Here is a 22,389-nt window from a genome sequence, read left to right on the forward strand (position 1 = left end):
CCATCAGTGGGAGACCTGCAGCAAGCACATCGTGTGTCCGGCTGGACTCACTAACGATCGAAAAGTACTTTTGGCAACACACCATGCTGTAAGTGTTGTGTACTGCCAATTTATTGTCCGAGGTGGGGGTGAGAGATGCTAATTTGTAAAGAGTCATTTCTGATGTACCTGGGTCGTGCCCAGCACAGTGCCACTCCTGTGGAGGCGTTCGGTGAATAGCACTGGAAGAAAACTGTTGCAGAAAATAAAAAGAAAGGTGAGATATACATGGTTTGAGTGATGGGAAATATAATTAATTTGCAGCCTAAGAAGTTATTAGAGAGTAACTTTGGATTTATAAAGTCCTCCAAAAGGAGTCATTTCTGCAAGTACAGATCCAAACATGAACCTTTTGTTCTTTGTTAGTGTTGTCTTTGCTAGAGGATTCAGGGCCAGAGAGAGCGGCTGTGACCTGCTGTGTAGGGAAGGTTGGCCAGATGAGAGCTGGCCTACACCACCGACTAGGAAAAGTCAGATCAGGACACCAGCCCCAGGGCCTTTGCTCCTTGTGCAAAGCTTGCTGTTAGCCATTTTCTCCATAAACTGAGCTTAGAGAAGAAAGCATGACAAACCTAGGGTGGTGAACTTTTCAGAAGCAAGAGTTGGTTTAAATATAGATGATCTGCTTTACTGGCAACTTGGAGGCTGCCGTGGGACTTGTTGTACCTTTTGTAAGACAAGTGAGGAAAGATGTTGGCACCTGTACATGCGCAGTTTGTTTATGAAATATAAACTCTCCTGTAGAAGTGAGGGCTCAAGAGGTCAGCGTCCGAGGTAGCATGTCCTACCTTAGTGGGGGGGAAAGTGCCTCACCAAGCCCTCCCTGCCGATTGCCTCAATCTCTAGAGAAAGTTGGGACAGCCAGACCTAATGCACTGTTATTTATTGAGCACTGACTCTGGCGGGCGTGGCGGCAGGAAAGTTTCTGTGAAACTGAAAATCACTGGGCTTGATTTTCTTTCCCAAGGAGAGGAAACAATAGCTCAAGAGTTCTAGAGTCCAGTCCTTATTCAGTTTATTGGATTCAGATTGGATTTATATGCACCCTGGCCGAGGGGAGCTGATGGGAGCAGCCCCGTCCTCCTCCGGTCTCAGGCTCCAGTGCTAGGTGGGTCCAGGGCTGGCCATCGTGGGTTTGCAGCACATCCTTCTCAGTATTCCACAGCAGCTGTCTGGAGTTTTTTCTGCTGTGCCTGAACTGATGTCATTTCCCCCTTGGCAGACAGCTTGGGTTTTGCTGCGTCTGAGATATGTCACGAGAAGGTGGGGGTGGGTCGGAGCCAGGCAGGGGGAGTAGCGAGGACAGCAGGAGGGAGAGCGCCTGCCTGGTCCCAGGACTCTGTTTACTTTCTCTTCTTTGCTAAGGAAGGCCGGTTCACTGGGACCGCGGAGCACGCAGGCCCACCAGGGGAAATGCTCAGTCCAAGACCTTAACTTTTAAAAGCCCTTTGTTCCAAACGTTAGTGTGGACGATGCTCTTGCAGGATGCCTTTCCTTTTGGGTCTTAGACAGGTAACTGAACTGGTTATCCGTGGATCGGGTTTGGGCAGGGAAGAAGGGTGGGAGCTGGTTTGTTGTACTGCTGTTTGGGCGGAGGGAACCTTTGAGAAAATGTCTCACAGCTAGAGCAGGCCAGCTCCCATGCAGAAATTTCTAGTCCTCCCTGCTTGTGTGCTAGTTGCTCCTTACTTCCAGAGCCACCGTATTCTTAACCCCCTGCATCCCTGAGGTCTCTCTGGGGCCAGCCATTCTGATTTTCCGTTAGATTTAGATACCGGAAAGCCGTTTCCAAAGCCTTCTAGAGGAAACAGCTGAGGGGAGAGGCTGGGGAGGAGGAGAGGCAGAGTAGATTCTTGATCCAAACTGCTTTTATTCCTTCTCCATTTTGATTTGGCTAGTTAGCAGAGATTTCTTCACAGTTTTGTCGTTCTAAAGGGATTCTGAGTGAGGGGAGGGGAATCTTCTGAAGGGAAGGGCTCGCAGAGGCTTTCTCCTTATAGGCATGTGGTCAGGGCTGTGTGGCTGAGGGACCTCCTGGATATCTCTGAGGGCTGGGGATGGGATTGGCCACATTTTGGCCCTCTTGACAGACTTTTTAAAGTCAACAGACCCCTGTGGCAGAGTCTTGATTGCTTTGTGAACTGCTGTTTGAAGGAGGGGCACTAAATTATAGCCCATAACCTAGTGTGGAATGAGAAAACAGTAGCAAGCGACCAACTGCTGTCTGCTGAGAACACAGCTGTTGCCAACTATTTGTTCCAGGGCTTCTGAGAGTTGGCCACCCCATCCCCCTTTGGTCAGAGAGGCTTGTCTGTATCGGAATGTGTAACTGTAACCATTGGCGGCTGTAAGAGGGGGTGGGGACAGACACACACCCTCTGCTGCCTGTTCCTGGGTGAGGAAAAGCCACAGATGAGATCAAACCAGAAGCCTTAGAGAGTCGCTGCTAGGGACTGCCTCATTAGTCTCACTGTTAGAAAAGTGCTGGGTGAGCAAATCTCCCTTGGGTTGCCCAAAATTCTTTAAGTGTCTCCGAAAAGCTCACTCCGTATATACCATCAGTGCTCTGTTCAGTGTCCCTTTGGTGCAGCTGATGGAGAGGGGGCATTTGAGCACCCCCCTCTGCCCCCCAAGAAAGGCTGTCCTTTTAACCTATGGGCCCTGGTAGGGATTTTGAGCAGCATTGGAAATAGGATGGATGAAGCATCCCATGCACGCATGTCAGGTGTCAGGGGCAGAGGGGTGTTTCCACCCCTCATGATAGGGTAGAAGGAGCAGGACTGGGGAGCCAGAAAGGCCTGTGTCCATATCCTGGCTCCCCCAGGGTCTTGAGAAGGCCACTTAATAACTTTGAACCTCATCTTGGAAATTGCCGTCGTAAAACCTGCTGGAAGAGTTATTGAGAGGGTTTCACAAAATAGTATATTAAAAACATGAACACCTGGGCTGGCAGTGAGTAGGCATGCAGTAAAAATGTAACCATTATTTTTATGTTACTCATCCTGAGGAATGTGAGAGTGAGAGCGAGAGTGCAGGAGTACAGAAAACTAGAAGCCGGAGGACCAGAGGTGAAGGGTGTAGTGGACAGGCCTCCCAGCATGAGCGGACTGAGGGGTGGGAGGCCGTCACTTCCTATACCCGTGTGCGGTTAATCTTGGATGGATATTGAGGAGACAAGAAGAGGAGGGCCCCTGTGCCATCACCTCCACTCAGCTGAGTGAGAGGGTACAGTGGTAGGTCAAGTGAGGGGCTGGCTTGGTGGTCCTGGGGAGCATCTCAGAGGATCAGCAGCAGGTGAATCTTCAGCTCTTGTTTCTGAACAGATCCCTGGTGGAAGGCTGAACTAGAAGACCTCTTAAAGACCTTTTCTGCCCTTCTGTGACTCAAACCTTGCCTGTAAAAACTTTGACTGTTTTTGATTACATAATTTTGTATATTTCTAGCATTTCTGTGTCTGTCAGTGTAACTACATTCTTTATTGGAGCTGTGGAAAAGCTAGCTTTCTAAATATTACTTGGTGATAATTCTGTTTTTGAGAAATGACACAGGGGGTACCTGGGTAGCTCATTCGGTTAAGCATCCGACTTCGGCTCAGGTCACAATTTCACGGTTTGTGGGTTCAAGCCCCATGTCAAGCTCTGTGCTGACAGCCTGGAACCTGCTTCAAATTCTGTGTCTCCCTCTGTCTCTGCCCTTCCCCCCCCCCCCCCCCAAAATAAAATAAATATAAAAAAAATGTTTTTAAAATGAACAGAAGAATACATATGCTACTGGTCTTCATCATATATAGTATGTATGTACTTTCATACTTTTTTTTTTTTCTCAATCCACATAACAACCCTGTCTTATGTGGTAGTGTTCTTCTGTTTTTTCAGAAGTGCATACTAGGGCTTACAGAAGGTAAGCCATTTGCCTAGAGTTGCTCAGCTAGCTAAGGATATGGTAATTTAAGTTTTCTTTCTTCTTTTTAAACCCCGGTCTTCTGATTCCAAAGCCTGGAGTTTTTCTCACTACCTAGACTGCTTTGCCCAATGCCTGTGTGAGTAGAGTAGGATTACTGTATTGTTTTAGTTGAGGCATATTTTCTGAAGGTTGTTTCTGGGAGGCCCAGGTACTAGATAAGACACTGCTTGTGCCTATTTGCATCTTTCTCTATGGAATACTCTCCTGCACGCAACATCTACTGAATAATGCCACTGCAAGTAGATTTGCACACTTAATGAATGCGGGCCTGACACAAAGGATGCAAAGATAAATAAAGCACCACCCTTACTTCCTAGGAGCTCACACTCTAATGCAGTGGTTCTCAAAATGCATAGAAATCACCTGGGAGTGGGGCTTATTACAATGTAGATTTTGTAGGTCTGGGGCCAGCCAGGAATATGCATTTCTATGAAGTTCCCCAGGTGGTTTTGACTCTGCTAGTTTCTGGCAATTTGAGAACGACCTCGCCGCCCGCCTCCGCCCCCCCCCCCCCCTTAGGTTTAGTAGCATGGAAATAACCCCATGATAATGTGCTGAGACTATAACAGGAATGCCCAGGACCTAGGACAGCAGAGGGTGGGAAAGCATCTCATTCAAATGGCTGGAGGAGAGGGGTGTGCATGAAAGGCTTTCCTGAGAAGGTGATATCTGATCTAAGTCTTGAAGGGTGAGTAGGAGTCTACCAGACATGTGATCTGGGGAAAGAGCATTCCAGACAGATCAGGTTAGGAGTGTCGTTTTTGTTTTCTCCTGCAGATGAGAAGGGAAACTGTTGTCTATGAGTCTTAGTATTAAGTATGCCTGAGGCAAGACAAGGACTTTGGCTCACCAACTATTGGCATCCTTTGTGACTCAGAGAAGGAGGAAAGCATTCGGGCCCTTCAGTCTAATAATGAGAGTGGCATGAATTCAGTGTCTGTAAGGGGCAGAGAAGCTGTAGGCTGTATTAGTTCTTCCATGCAAGGGACAGTTAGGACAGTTCATTGGAAGCTAGCATCGACTAAAGAACAGTCTTTTTGTGCTTAGAGGAGCTCAAGTTCAGAAAAGAGTTACCTGTTGAACTTTCTGGGTTTGGTACGACGTACCAGAGGGTAGATACACCACACAATTGAGCATGTTATCCCTTTATTAACCAGTGAGATCAGAAAATGAGTTTTCTGGTTAAGAGAAAATCCATCATGTAAACCTAACAGATGGATTACTGAATTTCAGAGAATAAGATTGTAACAGAACATTCTTAGTCTGCTAATTTGAATGAATGCTAGTTCATGTTTGATTCAGAAGGCATTGATTTCATAACGTGGGAGGATTCTTAGGACCGACACGCTCTATCTGAAAAGGACGGTGCATGTATTCCATTCAAAGCATGTTGTAGATTCAGAGAGACGTGCACTCTATCCCTGCCCTCAACGGGCCTACGGTCAGGTAGGGGAAGTCGAGGCGCAGGTAATTGGAACACTTGGCGGGTGGTGGTGAGCGCCATTAGGGACAGCGTGCGGCAAGTTCACAGGTGTGTGGGGGGGTGGCTTTCTGTTGGTGGCCCTGTCTACAGTCCAGTAAGTAGTCTCAGTGGTTGTACTGCAGGTGTGTGGGAGGACCAGTTGATGGCAACTGCTGGCCGATGGAGTCCAGGCTAGATCTGTCAAGACGATAATTTGGGTTTTTTGTTTGGTTTTGTTTTTAAAGTTTATTTATTTTGAGAGAGAGGGCGCATGCGCAAGCTGGGCCGTGGGGGAAGAGGGACAGAGAGAATCCCAAGCAGGCTCCGTGCTGTCAGCGCAGAGCCGGACACGGGCCTCCATCTCAGGATCCATGAGATCATGACCTGAGCTGAGATCAAGAATTGGATGCTTAACTGCTTCACCAACTGAGCCACCCAGGAGCCCCTCAAGATGATGATTTGTATCTTGCCCCACAGAGTGTTGCTTTCTCTGTGGGAGGGGCCCACTGTCCTCCAAATTGTCCTCACCGAAATGAGATGATCGCTGATACTGGAAATGAGTAGTCTGCAACCAGACTGGAGTGCTCTTGCCGGTGTTGGAACATGTCACGGACAAGAGGCTCCTGGCCCAAGGCGCTGTTTGTATTCCGGAAACTGGGAGCTGGTACCAGAGGCCCTCGATTGGTCTGATGCTGAATGTAACAGGGCAACCAAAATGTCGAAGCCCAGTTACTCCCTGGGCATAATATGAGATCTTAGGGTCTCATAAGGACAACACTGAAAACCCCACGGTATACACCAGCCTAAAGCTGCAGGCTGGGAGCCATGACTCGGGAGAGGGAGGAGGGAATTTGCCAACTTCTAGTTTAACCCCCAAACTGCTGAATATTAGCCAACATTACGTCACACCTTTGTTATTTCATCATGACAGCCACCATGAGGTGGGAGGCTCCTTTCTGTTGCGAGGAAACTGAAACTTGAGGTTTTTATCTATTTAGTATCACACAGCTAGCTAATGTGTGGCCACGGTGGCACCGGCGGCCCGGTCTGAGAGAACAGTGTTGCCTCCCTCTTGCGTACTGCTCTGTATGGTACCTGTACCAAAATCTGCCAGACCTTCTCGCTGTGTGCCCTGTGCTCTGCAAAAGACTAAGTATTGAGTCCTGGTCACCATCAGCCTCTCGTGTGTGCTTTAGCCTCTCTCTACCAGGTTCAGGGCAAATTAAGCAAGACCCTGCTTGGAAAGGAACTGTCTGTATATAATGCAGGAGACACCAAGGTGAGGCTTGTCGTTTGTACTACCAGAGGCTGAAGCCAAAATCCTTATTGGCACTGATGTGTAAAAATCTTGTGACAGCTCCATAGAGCACTTCAGTTCCCCCACTGTCGCTAAAGGTAAGAAAGGGTGATTCTCCTCTTGGCCCTTTCAGATGGATTTTTAAACCCCCAACCATCTCTGTTGCAAGAAGCTGCATTTGGAGAGCAGTGTGGCTTGTTTTTCATCACACTCCTGTTATCAAAGCAAAGAGAAACCAGTGGACTGGACAGTAACTTAGTGGAAAAGAAGAATGGATCTGCTGATTTTGAAACTTTTATCCGGGGTGGAGCCAAAGAAAACATTCACTTCCTCCAGTGATATCCCACGAGTTGGATCCACCCCCTCCCGCCCCTTTTCCTTGAAGAGGTAAATTTTAGTCCAGGAGAACAATAATTTGGGGCTACTTAAAAAAACTGCTAGAAAATTCCTTTTTCTGCCCCAGTTCCCTAGCAGCCAGGTACCAAGTTTCTTAACTCTCCCTCCCTGGCCCTTCCTGACTCTGTTTGTTGCTAATTTATAGCAGCAGTGATTTGAAACAGCTCTTCACGTTGACTTGCTTTAGCCATTTCTGTGTTCCTTTGTAGCCATTGCTTCTCTGGGCAGGGGCTCAACTGGACTTGAATCCTGGACCTCGTAAGGGGCATCGGATGCTGGTTGCTGGAAATGGTGATTCAGTCCTAGGAGGCTACTTGCTTGACCTATCTTGCTCTTTTAACTGAGAGAGGAAGGGGTAGGGGAAAGCTGTATGCATTTCAGGAGAAAGAGACATGCTTTGAGAATGGTTGGAGTATAACGTGGTGACTTCTTTTCCTAAAAGTGGCTTCGGGTTTGCTGAGACTATGTTGTACATAAGGCATTGGTTCCCTTGGATCAAGGAGGCCAGAAAATTTTTATTGTTTGGTTCTCTTGCTTACCATACATATTCTCAAGTTCTTCCACTGAACCGTGACACATGGTTTCGTTCTTGGTTTCAGATACTGCCCATCTGATCATGTGGCTTTCATCAAGGGTTTGGAAATTCCTGGTTGTGTACCAGGCAGTGGCGTGAATACCTGTGAACTCCCACTCCTCCGGGTGTGGCTCTGGCGTGTGGTGGGGAGGCCCAGGATAGGCCAGGGCAGGCTGCCAACAAAAATAGAAAGTGTTATCAATTCCCTGTCTCCAGGTGAGGTTCTGGATTTATGGGCCAAGCTCAGATTGTGCTGGGTTACTGTAAACCTGTCATAGCCAGAGAGCCAATGGGTAGGTCTCTCAGCAGTCATGCAAAAGCACATCACCACAGCCTTGGCCTTACCCCCGGAGAATCCCTTCATGCCACTGCTTGTACCGTTGTAGCTAAGAGGCACAGGGAGCACGGGGGAGGACTAGCCCCTGGGGTTCCTTGACTCTTAGCAGGATCAGCACTTTCTGAAGATTTTTGCATGTCTGATCCTTTGCTAAGGCAGGTGCACTTGTGAGATTGACATCACTCTTGCTCCTGGGGAATTTACAGGGTGGTTGGGGAGCCCATGAGGCAATCAGGCAAGAAGACCGGATAGAACACGATTCTGCCCTAAATGGTATGGTGCAGTTTGGCTGGAACAGTGGTTCTAAACTAGGGGCAATTTTCCACCTCTACCTAGGGGACATTTGGCAGTGTCTGGGTGTTGTTAGTTGTCACAACTGGGAGGTAGGGTGTTGCTACCAGCTTCTAGTGAATAGAGGCCAGGGTTGCTGTTAAACATCCTACAATGCGTGGGATGGTCTCTGCACAAAGAATTATCTGGCTCCAAGTGCCAGTACTGCCAAGGCAGAGAAACTCTGGGCTAGACATTACTGATGCGTAGTGCATCCACTTTGCTTAGGGAGCAGTCACAGAAGTCACAGGCCTTAGAGAAAATGGACTGAAATGTTTTAATACAGGGAAAATGTGTGTACTTCTCACTGCATTGCAAGCAATCTGTGTTAACTACCTGCCCAGAGATTAAGAATCTTGACATCTTGGTTGCCCCTAATCAGCAGGTGCTATGTCTTGTGAAGGACAGAAATAGAGTTAATTTTTTATGGTGAGTAGCTAAGATTAAGCCCTTCTGGCACTGGCATTTTATCTCTTACTCTGAATAATCTGGATAACCACTTTCAGAAGGATGGGATCTCAGTAGTGCCCAAATAATAACTTTATACAGTTTAAAGAATAATTAGGCTACCGTTATTTCAATAACAGGCCATATGTCAAACCAGGTGCCTGTTGCTGTGGCTTAGGCTTATTGTAATCTATCTCTGATAATGCAGTAAATTCCCCCTTTTCTAAGTCATCTGGCATCTCCTTTAATCTTTAAGTGTAAGGTCTTAGAGTTCAGCAAGTTCTTTAAAGTTATTCAGAGCCCTTTGGAGACATAGCCTCTGGATCCTAAAGATTGTTTTGTTTTGTTTTTTTAAATCTTGTATCTGCTTCCAGAGAGACCATTTTAATGTGACACTTTGTCCCAGGTAGAAGTCAATAGTTTCCTTGAACAATGTCAAATGTTTTTTATTGCCAGTAAATCTCTGGAACTGGTCTCGAGACAGACAGCAGACAAGACAGTCGCGTTATTATTTCTTTTGCTCCCAACAAAAGCCACTTTTGGGATGGAACTGCTGAGAAAAAAAATGGGATTAAATTTAGAATTTTGCTTAAAGTAAGGAATACCTCTGAGACACCACATGTGCTTCTCTGTCAAATGAAACTGTGATGAGTCTCTTTTAAAGCACACCAGTGATAAGTCAACTCGTACTTTCAATATTTCAAATACCTTTGAAAATGATACCTCTTTCTGGGCAAAGAAGTGAGTATTTTATTTGATCAAGAGCCATTTTTGGGGTGCCTGGGTGGCTCAGTCAGTTAAGCGTCCAACTTCGGCTCAGGTCATTACCCCGCAGCTTGTTAGTTCGAGCCCCGTGTCAGGCTCTGTGCTGACAGCTCAGAGCCTGCAGCCTGCTTTGGATTCTGTGTCTCCCTCTCTCACTACTTCTACCCCCCACTCTCTCTCTCTCTCGCTCTCTCTTTCAAAAATAAATAAACATTAAAAAATTTAAAAAAAAAAGAGGCATTTTCAAGATTTAGCAAAGGCTTTCATGAGCTGGAAGTTAGTCATAGAAAGAACACTGACCCAAAAGTAAGAAGACCAGGGTTTCCACAGCCCCGATTCTGTCATCTGTAGTCTTATTAGGCTAAGTGGCAGTTCCTTATCTCTGAGATAGGGTAGTAGCACTTCTGACCTCTTGCAGGGTGCTGGATGTTAATTTCAAATGGGAGGCTGGCTGTTAAAGAAGCTTGAAAACCTTGAAAGTCCTATATAAGTGTGTATTTTGTATATATTAATTTTATATGTGTGTCTTGTGTATATATCATCTTTGCTCCAAATTAGGACCTGGAGGCTTTGCCACCTTATAAATCATTAAAAAAAGAATGAATCCTGCTGATTAGGTTGTACTTAATTAAGGTACACAATAAACCTGAATATTTCAGTAAGATTTTCAGCAATAAGAACTGAAATATCAACTTTTAATAAAAGAAAAAATTTTTTAATGATTATTTTTGAGAGAGACAGTGCACGAGCGGGGGAGGGGCAAAGAGAGAGGGAGACACAGAATCTGAAGCAGGCTGCAAGCTCCAGGCTGTCAGCACAGAGCCTGATGCAGGGCTTGAACTCACAAACTGCGAGATCATAACCTGAGCCGAAGTCAGAGGCTTAACTGACTGAGCCACCCAGGTGCCCCTCAACTGTTTTTTGTTTTTTTTTTTTAAACCTAGCAGTTTGGTTATTACAAAGTTCCTCAAAGGCAAAGTCCATATCTTATCTGTCGTTTTTGTACCTGTCAGCATCTAGCATGAAAGTTTGGGATAACCCCTAAGCATTAAAATTCTTTCCACTAAAATTTGGGCTTTAGATCCAGAAAACTTGTTCTAGCTGTGTGACTTTTCTCAGTTCCTATATGTAAAACATAGCATAGGTAAGAATGCCCAGCTGAATACTTGATAAACAACACAGTCACTGGGAAGAATTTGGTTGAGTGTCCAACCTGTTGAGTGTCAGGAAGTTTTCCTGATTGTCCAGAGACACTTCCCTCGTACAGTGAAGAGCGCCCTCCTCTTTGTCTAGGTCCCTGTTTTACATGTTGTGTGTAAGGTGTTGCTTGAGCCTCAGTGTGGAAAATTAATATGTCTGCTGTTTATGTTTGAGTCTCTGCGGCATGCCTTAACCTCAAGGTGAGGAGATGAACATCTATTACTGAACTTGAGAGCAGGAGGAGCTAATCAGATGCCCACACGGGCCAGGCAGTGACAGCTTGAGTTAAGCAGATGGGCTTCGTGGACAGCAGGGATTGTGGGGGAGGCTGAGGTGGAGCCAGAGCCCATGTACATCTGTGAGCCAACCTAATATGCTGCTAAGGGATTGTGGGCCCGGAATTTGCAAGAGAAGCTGGAAATCTGATTTCTGTATGACTCCTTTTCATTTGAAAATGTTGACAATTAGGGACTTGCCTATGGTTCCTGCCATAGCTTGCTTGTCTCAGATTGCAGTTCTCTCCTATTCTTGAGTAACCCTGTTATTGCTGGTAAAAAAAAAAAAAAAAAAAAAAAAAAAAAAAATTGTCTGTTAATTCCATTTTTTAAAAAGTTGAAAAACAAAGTTACCATGTGGGCCTAGAACTCCTTAGTGGGCCCATTGTGGTCTGAGGGCCACCACTGGCAATCCTTGCTTTCAAGCAGGAGGCAGCCACACAGTATGGGAAGGAAAGAATCTGCCCTCATGGGATCAACTGTGGACACATACATGATAGGTGGCTGCATCGTCCTCCTGCCTGAGTGCCACCTGCTCCGTTGAGTGCTACCTGCCCCTCGCCCCTTAGCTCTGCATCAGCCCTTGCTAAAGATGCCACACTTCTCAGTGCATTTGTTCCGTGGTAGAAGAGGCCAGTGATGAGGGATTGCTGGGGATACCTCAAGGCAAGACTGCCTTTCCTTCTAAGTGTCCAGGGGTGAAAGAATTGCACAGTAACCCAATGTCCTGAGCTGATGCAGCCAGCAGACCCCCATGGGCTTGCATGTGCTGGGACATCGGCAAGTAGCCTTTAATAAAACCATGGAATATGTTGCAACTTCCGATCTGTGCTCTGGGATTTTCCTACCAGGGTCAAGTGGCTTTTTCTGAGTTTGTTATTCAGGTTCCTAATAGCAACACAGGAAATGGATTTTAATTTCTTTGTTGGCTGCTCTGTTTGGGGGCTATTTAATGAGGATCCACTTTGCAATGCAGCAGGACTGGTGTGGATACGAGTGTACCTGTTACTCTTGTAAAAAAATTTATGATCTATTATATATATATATTTATGGAGTGAGGCAAAAAGCATGTGAATAATTTTATATGTCTTGATTCTGTATGTTGATTCATATACATTTATATGTCTTGGCTACCCTTGGGGGTAACTTTTGGGATGTGTTTGGGATTGTAGGAAAAGAATATTAGACCATTCCACTTTTAGAGGGCAAGAACCACGTATATTGTACTTTTTTATAAATCTAGAGCAATGGTTCTCAGACTTGAATATATATGAGGTGAGCCCTTAGAAGTTCTTAATCTCTGTTCTGAAATACCCCAGGCAGTTTTTGGGCCTGTAGACCACACTTTAGGAAATACGTCTCTGTTTTGTTGCGTGTTTTTATCTAAGTGTCTTCATTGCTACTTTGAGACAAATTCATTATTTGTGAGATGCCATGATTTGTTCTGATTCACTGTGTTGTCTTTCCTCAGATTCTTGGTGGTCCCCAGACAGAATTGTTCCAGGAGGCCCTCACAGGTTAAAGTAAATGCCTCCTTGTCCCTGCGACAGCAAGGGTTCCCCAGCACTGCCCTTCAACAGTATACACTTCAGCCGCATCTTGAAGCAGCAGCTGCCCACATTGGTTCTAGGCTTTTCTTAAGTGTTACGAGCTCCAGTCTTTGGCTTTACCCTTTATGGTACTTTGTAGCTAGAGGGTGGGGAGACTGGGTGTTCTCAAGCCTAGGGAACTGAAGGCTAGAGGCCTTAGGGGTCAAGCATACTATCAAATGTGAGGAATGAGGCTGAGTCTTACCAGATTAGATTTATTGGCTTGTTTAGGGGAACCTGCCCGGGCTATTTGTCCTTTTGGAAAATTACTGAACTCAACCAAATAGCCTAAAAATTCATTCCTAATACCTTAGTGCATACAAAGCAGAGCATTGGTTCTTGGCAATGGCTTACCCTTTTATCAGAAAGGATGAGACTGAGTTCTTTTAGGTAGTAAAGCTCAAAAGAGTAATTGTCATGTATAGTTTATATTGTGAAGGATACAAAAGTAGTATGTGACAAGGGAGCCTGGGTAGCTCAGTCGGTTAAGTGTCCAACTTCAGCTCAGGTCATGTTCTCACGGTTCATGAGTTCGAGCCCCACGTCGGGCTCTGTGGTGACAGCTCAGAGCCTGGGACCTTCTTCAGATTCTGTGTCTCCCTCTCTCTCTGCCCCTCCATGTCTCATTCTCTCTCTCTCTCTTTCTCTCAAAAAACCCCCAAAACATTAAAAAGTAGTCCGTGACAATCCCCGCCATCAAAAGGAGGTTAGACTAATATGTGGGAAACAGTGGGTCAGGACTCCTACTGGATCATTCCTCTGCCTGAGCTTCCTTTCCTTCATCCCCAACTCTTCTACAGCCTTCTTACATCCAATTCAAAATGTGTGTTCTTGGACGATTCTATTTCCCTCAGCTTTTCAAGCAGCCTTAAAACCATTGGTATTAGAGAAAAACTGATATTAACTTTCTTACTGTAAAAATAAAGGTGTAAATCCACAAAACTTTGTGGGTAGAGTGCTTTTTACGATCACCTACAAATCTTTTTTTAAGGACCTGGGCCTAAAAGTGCTGCATTTTCAGAATTTGAAAGTTCTATCTAAGGTAGAATAAAAATAACTGATTCTGTGTTAAAGTTGCTTGCTGTCTTTTCTCATTTAGCCATTTCAAATCTGTCTTATTTATGAAGACTTTGTTGTCCTTTGGTTACAGAGCATTACCAAAATCAGGTAGAACTTCAGTCTAGTAGATGTTTAGTGCTAGAATTTGGTCTGTTCTCTGGAAAGCTATTTCTGGTTCAGGACTGGAAGGAAAGTTGATTTTGTTACTAATTATGTAGTAGCAGCCACAAGGCAGGGAGACCAAAAAAAGGGGGAAGGGGCCCCCAGTTGGAAAGTAATTGTAAGAGTTGCAAAAATAGGGGTGCCTGGGTGGCACAGCTGGTGGAGTGCCTGACTTTAGCTCAGGTCACGATCTCACGGTTTTTGGGTTCAAGTCCGAGTCAGTCTCTGTCCTTACAGCTCAGAACCTGGAGCCCGTTTCTGATTCTGTGTTTCCCTTTCTCTCTGCCTCTCAAAAATAAATAAATGTTTAAAAATTTTTTTTAAAAAACTGTTGCAAAAATAGGGGTGCCTGTGTGGTGCAGTTGGCTAAGCATCTGAGTCTTGGTCTCTGCTCAGGTCATGATCTCACAGTTTGTCAGTTCGAGCCCTGCATCGGGCTCTGCGTTGATGGCTCTGAGCCTGCTTGGGATTCTGTCTCTCCTCTCTGCTTCTCCCCTGCTTGTGCGTGTGCATGCTCTCTCTCAAAATAAATAAACTTAAAAGCGTTGAAAAATATTTTGATATTGTTCAAATATCCCGCAACATTATAGCCAACAACGAATTTACCAGCTATGGTATTTTGGCTGTTATTTTAACTGTTGTGCAAGTCATATGAGGCATGGCCTCTTCCTGCATTCTCAGCTCTTCTTTTCACTCTATTCTGCCTGAGATTCACTGTACTCAGCCACACTAGCCTTCTTCCTTTTCCTTGAGTGCACCAAACTCATTCCTCCATTGGTGTCTTTGCCTGTACTTGACATTGCCTTTGCCTGGAACACTGTTCCCACAGGTCTCCTTACTCTGGACTCCTCATCATTCAAAGCTCATTCAACTCCTATGTTACCTGACTGCCCCATCAAAAACCTTTTGTCCTAGGGGTGCCTGGGTGGCTCAGTTGGTTAAGCATCCAACTCTTGATTTCAGCTCAGGTCATGATCTCATGGTTTCATGAGATCGAGCCCCATGTCAGTCTCTGTGCTAACAGAGAGGAGCCTGCTTGGGATTCTCTCTCTCTCTCTCTCTCTCTCTCTCTCTCTCTTCTTCTTCTTCTTCTCTCTGTGCCCCCTCCCACTCATGCTTTCTCTGTCTCTCTCAAAATAAATAAATAAAACTTTGAAAAAGCATCAGCAACATAAAAAACCCTTTTGCCCTATTCTGTTTTATATTCTCCTGGAGATTATTACTCTTTTAAATTGTAATTTCACTTGTTAATTTTCATTCTTCTCTGCTTGAACATATTTAGGATTTTTTTGTCTTTGTTGCTCTATAGTTTCAAACAGTGTGCCCAGGTATGAGTGTATTATTGTCTGAAAATTCCATTATCTTTTTCTTTAATTTTGTTTTTAACTTTAAATCCAAGTTAGATAACATATAGTATAATAGTGATTTCAGGAATTGAATTTATTGATATCTTTATCACTTACATATAACACCCAGTGCTCATCCCAGCAAGTGTCCTCTTTAATTGCCTTTTGCCCATTTAGCCCAACCCCCCACCCAAAACCCCTCCAGCAACCCTCAGTTTGTTCTCTGTATTTAAGAGTCTCTTATGGTTTGTCTTCCTCTCTGTTTTTATATTATTTTTGCTTCCATTCCCTTATGTTCATCTGTTTTGTGTCTTAAATTCCACATATGAGTGAAATCATGATATTTGTTTTTCTCTGACTGATTTATTTCACTTAGCATCATATATTCTGGTTCTATCCACATTGTTACAAATGGCAAGATTTCATTCTTTTTGATCGCTGAGTAATACTCCATTGTGTATATATATCACATCTTCTTTATCCATTCATCAGTCGATGGACATTTGGGCACTTTCCATACTTTGACTATTGTCAATAGTGTTGCTATAAGCATTGGGGTGTATGTGCCCCTTTGAAATAGCACACCTATATCCTTTGGATAAATACTTAGTAGTGTAATTGCTGGGTCATAGGGTAGTTCTATTTTTAATTTTTTGAGGAATCTCCATACTGTTTTCCAGAGTGGCTGCACCAGTTTGCATTCCCACCAGCCGTGCAAAAGGGTTCCTCTTTCTCTGCATCCTTGCCAACATCTATTGTTACCTGAGTTGTTAATGTTAGCCATTCTCACAGGTGTGAGGTGCTATCTCATTGTGGTTTGGGTTTGTATTTCCCTGATGATGAGTGATGTTGAGCACTTTTTCATATGTCTGTTAGCCATCTGGATGTCTTCTTTGGAAAAGTGTCTATTCATGCCTTTTGCTCATTTCTTCACTAGATTATTTGTTTTTTGGGTGTTGATTTTGATAAGTTCCTTATAGATTTTGGATACTAACCTCTTGTCTGATGTCATATGCAAATATCTTCTCCCATTTCATCGGTTGCCTTTTAGTTTTGCTGATTGTTGAAAATTCCATTATTAGCACTGGGAATTTTTCAGTTCTTTCTTTCTTTCTTCCTTTCTCCCTTCCTTCCTTTCTTTCTTTCAAAAAATTTTTTTCACATTTATTTTATTTTCGAGACAGAGACAGAGCACAAATGGGGAATGAGCAGAGAGAGAGGGAGATACAGATTCCAAAGCAGGCTCCAGGCTCGGAGTTGTCAGCACAGAGCCTGACATGGGCCTCAAACTCACAGACCACGAGATCATGACCTGAGCTGAAGTCAGACACTCAACCAACTGAGCCACCCAGGCACCCCCAGTTCTGTCTTTGAATATCACATCTCTGGAGCATCTGGGTGGCTTGGTTGAGCGTCTGACTCTTGATTTCGGCTTGGGTCATGATCTCATGGTTCGAGGGATTGAGTCCTGTGATGGGCTCTGCACTGGCAGTGCAAAACCTGCTTGGGATTCTCTCTCTCCTTCTCGCTGTCTGCCCCTTCCCTTCTCACACGTGCATGTGTGTGTATACTCTCTCTCAAAATAAATGAATAAACGTTAAAAAAAAAAATCACACCTCCTTCACTTTCTTAATTTCCTTCTCATGCTTCTTATTCTCATTTTCATTTTTTATGGTATCTTTTAATTGGTATAAACCCTTTGCTGGGTAATTTTCTCAGATTTGTGTTCCAGTTAATTGATTCTCTCTTTAACTTGGTCTGATCTCTGTGCAAACTATTTGTTAAGGTTTTAAATTTCAGTAATGATTTTTCTGTGTTTCCCCCTCCCCCGTCCCCCACCCAAATTGGTTTGGTCACTGTCTGTTTTTTTCTCATGTTTTTCATTGTTTCCTTTTGACTTTAATAATTGGATATATGCTTATATATTATTGCTTCTCTGATCATTCCGTTAAGTTTTTTCAGAGTCTTATTCTACTATTTGGTGGATTTTCCAAGTCTTGTTTGTGATGGTTTCTTTGTGCATAAGCTTTTGTATTTTCTGTTGTGAGCTCATCTTCAACAGAGCTTTATTTGTGGGAATCATACTCTGATTAAGGGTAGGTCTCTTCAGAGTTTTGTATTTTTTCTGCCAAATGTTACACAGTTATTGCAAGCCTGACCACTTTTTGTGTGAAAGTTTTGCCATGGGGATTTTCAGACCATGTAGTAGTACAATTTAAGTCTAAAATTAGCTTATGGAAAGACCTATGGTTACAGATGATCATTTTTCCTCTTAATTCAGAGCTTTCGTATTGTTACTATGTGCCAACAGGCTAATTTTTTCCTAGTCTGCTCTGTCTTTTTGAGGGTCCTCACTTTAAATGGGGGCTCACTTTCAATTTCCTGTTTTCAGGTGGGCCCAGGGGGAATAAACAGCCCCCTTTTCCAGGGCAACTGAAAAGGCCTGACCTCATTTGCCACTGGACTTTCTAGTTCCCCCCAACATTTTTGGCCCTGGTGGATCTTCCTTGCTTTCTTGCAAGCTCAGCTGTGTAATTAAAAGGATATTGTTATATAGCCAATACTTCTAGGAGTTTTGGCATTAAAGTTACCTACCCGGCTCTGTCGCCATGAAAGCAGGATCTCTTCCCCCAGAATCTCTCACTCATGGCTGTAGCTGCAGCATCCAGCACAGCACCTGGCACATGGGGAAAGGCTGTCAATACAGACTTGTTATTTGACTTGTGGAATTGGACGTTTCAATTAGAAACTGTTCGTTCTCCCTGTAGGGAAAGCCAGAAGTGGTGCTCCAAATCCATTCATATCCAGCAGCCAAGGTGGTGTTCTGTGTTTTAACACCTGTGAACGATTTCAATTTTCCTGTTTTTTTTACTTTTAAATGTTAAAACTTCGGTGCTTTCCTAAGGACACAAAGATGCCATTGCCAGTTACCAGCAGAGTTTTCCAACCCCATAAATTGGCGAATTAAAACCATCCCTGGGGAACCATTATTGCCCAGTGTCTCTTTATGCTGGCACTTAGAAAGTTCTTATGCTGATTAAATTGACCTTTATAGTGGCTTAGCTGAGAATAGCAACTATAAGAGATGGAAACTGTTGAGGAAAGTGTTGTTAGTCCCACAGTTTCTGCTGCCACAGAAGAGGAGATGATTTTTTGCATATGTGCAAAACATATACTATTCATCCTTTTCCGTTGTAAAAATGTTCTTTCCAGTTCGGTGCTGTTCTTGCTTGCTTCTTCCCGGTGTCTGTGCTTTTTGTTTGCGGTGACCCTTTGTGCCCTGTATCAGAGCCAGTCCCTGTGATATCTGGGCTGAAGACACATACCAGTAACAGACGAAGATGCTAATGGTCATCTCCACAGTCATTCCTGAGATGAGAGGCCTCCAACATAAGGGCACATGTTATTCAGTTTCTTTGTGACAAGTTCTACATTTCTAGCATTTTTTGGCCGGGCAGTTTTGTGCAAATGAAAATATTGCTGGGAAGGAGCTGTCTTTAAAATGTAAATCTGAATTTGTCACTTCTGTGCACAGTCTGGTCCCCACTTACCTAACTTCCCTGCCTACTTCCTTAACCATCTCCTTCTAGTTAAAGGGCTTTGCTTGTACTGCCTCTTTTGCCTAGAATGTTCTCCCCATCCCTCTTCCCTCGGTTACTAACTTTCTAACCATCTTGGTGATCTCAGTTCAAGCTTACCTTCCTCACAGAAGCTGTCTGGACCTTCCCTACCAGCTCCTAGCTCTAATCTTTTGTAAGCTCTCACTATATCATGTATTTTTCTCTTTCTGGTTGCAGTTTAATCTGTGTGGTTACTTTATCATCTTTCATTAGACTGCAAGCTCCATGAAGACAGAGATCATGACCATTTTGGCCATTTGCCCATTGTGTTCCCCACCCTAGTTCAGTGCTGGTGCAGGGCAGGTACTCAATGTCGAAGGAAGGAATGAAGATCCTTACTGCACGCTGGGATGAAACACTGCTTTTCAGAAAGTCAGTGTGTGAAAGTACAACCTTTCAAGCAGGAAAGGGAGGAGCCCTGAGCAGGCTGTCCCTCCTCACTGCCAAGTAGAAGATGAAAGATCTGTACCCAAAGTCAAAGAGCTCTACAAGGGCAGGGTCCTTACCTTTTCCTCCAGAGACAAAATGTTGACTTTGTTTGGTTTGGGGCTTTCATTGGATTTTTTTAAGCCACTGAAGTATAAGAAGCAACTGGAGAAGTATCACCTCAACCAAGGAAACTAAAGGTCAATAGTAAGAGCTCAGGCTCTGGGGTCGGATGAAAGAGGTTTGAACGACTTTCTAGTCGTATGACCTTAGGTGAGTTGCGCAGCCTCTCACAGCCTCAATTGCCTGATACTACCTACTTCATAGGTTGCTTTCAAGTTGAGATGGAGGAATACGTGTAAGGCATTTAGAACAGTGCCTGGCACATGGCAAGTGCTCAGTATACATTAGCTATATTATTCACCCCAGGTTGCGTAGCTGTTGTTTCATTAAGCAAACCAAGTGCTGTGTTCATACTGGGGATGGGGGAGGGGGGATGAGGAGACAGAGCTCCTGCCTATAGGGCGAGCACAATTCATTCTTTGGTTCATTCCCTGGAGAAAGGGGGTGGGAGGGATATTTACTGCCCACTCTTCAAGACTTGGCCTGAGCAACATAATATGTATATAAAGTGCTTGGAGATGCTTAGAAGCAAGGCAAAGAGGAATCATAAAAGGTGCTGAGAACTTTTCATATTTGAACCTTATCCATTGCATTCTCTCTAGTTTCTTTTTCCATTCTTCCTGTGTCTGGAACAATCCACATTGCCAGTGAACTTCACTCTTCTGAAATCGTTTTGATTGAATGCAAAGCGCTATTTAGATGGGCTTTCCTGTCCAGCAATAATGGTTCGTTCACAGACTAATATTGATACTAAGAGGTCAGAGAAGTTAAGTCACTTACCCAAGGTCACATAGTTAATTAATAAGCGCAGTATAAGAGCTGGGCTTCAGACCCAGATCAACCTCTTAACCACTTCTGCCTCGCAGTGGATCTCGAGCCACCTGGAGGTGTTTGAGAGCTCTCCAGGTAATGCACGATTAGTCTCCTCGTACAGGGAAGGCTGGGAGAGTACCAGGCAGCATCCGTGCACTTCTGTTCTTTGCTGTCTCTTTGAATGAGAGGAGACAGATTTTAGCAGCTCTTGGGTTGACTCAAGGCTGCTGTGTGAGGGGATGGGAGGTGGGTAGGCTAATAAAGACTTCGGGTTGAAGGAGACACGAGAGAGCATCTTTGACTTCTCCTAGGGCTACTGAGTAACTTTTCCAGGTCCTGGTCCTCTGTGTTGAGGACCAAACCCAAGAAACCTACCAGGGCTTTCCTTTCGCACCAGCAGGGTTCTGGAGGAGCTTACCTTTGGGACTCACATCTCAACTTACCCGCCTGGTCCTCCATTTCTTCCTTGCTAAAGGCCCATGAGCCCACTTCTTGTCTTCCTTAACTGTCCACCTGCTTTCCTTCATCCTGTAGCAGAAAGTGACAGTTTCCATCACCAGGGCCACCTCAGGCAGCCTGGGAGCTCTGTTGCGGGGCAGGGGAAGGAGAACAGGGATTGAGATTTACTGGGTAAAAAGCATTTGAGGAACCCTGGATTAGATGCTGCTGCTCCAGTTCTGCTCTCCCTGGAAAAGTGGAGGCAGAGCAGGAAAAAAGATCGAGGTCCTGTTTATACCGGGCTTCCTGTGGGGTGGGTGGGTGGGGAAGCTGAGAGAAAAGCTGACATCAGTAGGTCGTGAAGATTACCACTTGTTTAGATGTCAGATGCGTTCCACTCCATGCCTCACTTAGGAGCAGTTGACCGTCCAGTGTTCAGAGCCTGGACCTCATCTGGTGAATTTTCCTGAGGCAGAAGTGTCACTGGATTCTTTCATGTGTTGGAGTGTAGGCAGCACGGCCTGTTTTAGAAACTACGCGGACACTTTGAACTGTGTGAGCCCGTGCCAGAAGAATGGCATTTCAGGGCCCGGTAAACTTGGGAGAAACTTTTTGATGTCCTTCTGAAAGCAATGTTTTCCTCTGAAGTCAAGGAGGGTGTGTTCTAGCAAAAGCAGCGAGGGAGCCCAGATCTGCTTTCTCCATGTGCACCAGGCCTCAGGGGAGACTCGTGACCAGACAGCCCCCGTCCAGGTGTTCCATTTTGCTTATGGTGGACGTGGGGAGGCGGGCCTGTTGACAGTGCTGTGAAACCCTCACTGTCAGAACTTACAAATGCCTTTCCCGTGTTTCCTTCTTCCCCCACCCCTTTACACAAGGCTGTGAGGCTCTTAGAGACCAGGAAACGCCTGAGCGTATGTGGTAGAGCCCTGCACCGAGCCTGGGATCTGGTCTTCAGCTGTGCCCTCTCCCGCATCCTCGCCTGTGACACCAGGCACTTGCATGGTCCCGCCCGGCCTTAGTCCTGTAGACGGTTGCTGGAGTGCCTTGTTTATACCCCTGGCCAAGAAGACAGTGGAGTGTAAAGTGAGGCCCAGAGAGGAGGAACTGACCGTGTGACTTAAGTTTCCACTGGCAGGCGTCCGCCCGGATGTACACTGTGGGCAGGGTCAGCCTGAGTAGCAGCAAATACAATACTGTGGTTTTAGTTTCTTTGCCGAGCAGAGTTTTTTTCCAACCTCGAGTTTCTTGAGGATGAGGACAATGTCTTATTTATCTTTGTATCCCATGTACCCAACATGGTGCTTGGCACAAAGACAGTGTCCAGTAAGTGGACATGTTACTTCTTTAAAATAAAGAAACGTTGAAAGCCAGATGGAGTACATGACTTATGTGCTCCTGTGTCTCCCCATATGTGTTGGGGGTCCACAGTACATTTGGGGCTGAAGTTCAGGTTGGCTGGTCGGGTATCTCATACCTTAAATGTGAAATGTCAGAAAAACATTTTCACCTCCATCCTCTTCCAGAGCTGTGAATAGAACTTGGCACCCTGCGAGGTGGTTACTCAGCAGTGCCCATTCTGGAGCCGTCCCTGACAAGGCACAGTGTGAATCCTAGGTCCAGTCAAGATTATTAAGAGATCATTTGATAAGCAAAAAATTATCTAGCAAGTTGAAATTGGACAAGGTTACCTGAGCAGGTTACCCCTTTTCTTAAGGGCGAAAATTT

The 22,389-nt window shown here is 44.9% G+C and overlaps 1 protein-coding gene across 3 annotated transcripts in view; it reads left to right on the top strand.

The window, feature by feature from the left end:
• WBP1L (WW domain binding protein 1 like) overlaps positions 1 to 22,389 on the top strand; it is a 60,065-nt gene that overhangs the window by 21,195 nt on the left and 16,481 nt on the right. The window contains exon 1 of one of the 3 annotated variants that reach the window (XM_019459287.2): positions 1,210 to 1,551. The exons of the other annotated variants lie outside the window; for them this stretch is intronic. Coding sequence (XP_019314832.1) covers positions 1,525 to 1,551 — 27 coding nt within the window. The 5' untranslated portion in view covers positions 1,210 to 1,524. Of the gene's footprint in view, positions 1 to 1,209; positions 1,552 to 22,389 lie in introns of those variants that run through there. 3 annotated transcript variants of the gene reach the window in all.

This window comes from Panthera pardus, unplaced genomic scaffold (genome assembly GCF_024362965.1).
Source record: "Panthera pardus isolate Hobbes unplaced genomic scaffold, ASM2436296v1 HiC_scaffold_22, whole genome shotgun sequence".
NCBI lineage: Eukaryota > Metazoa > Chordata > Mammalia > Carnivora > Felidae > Panthera > Panthera pardus.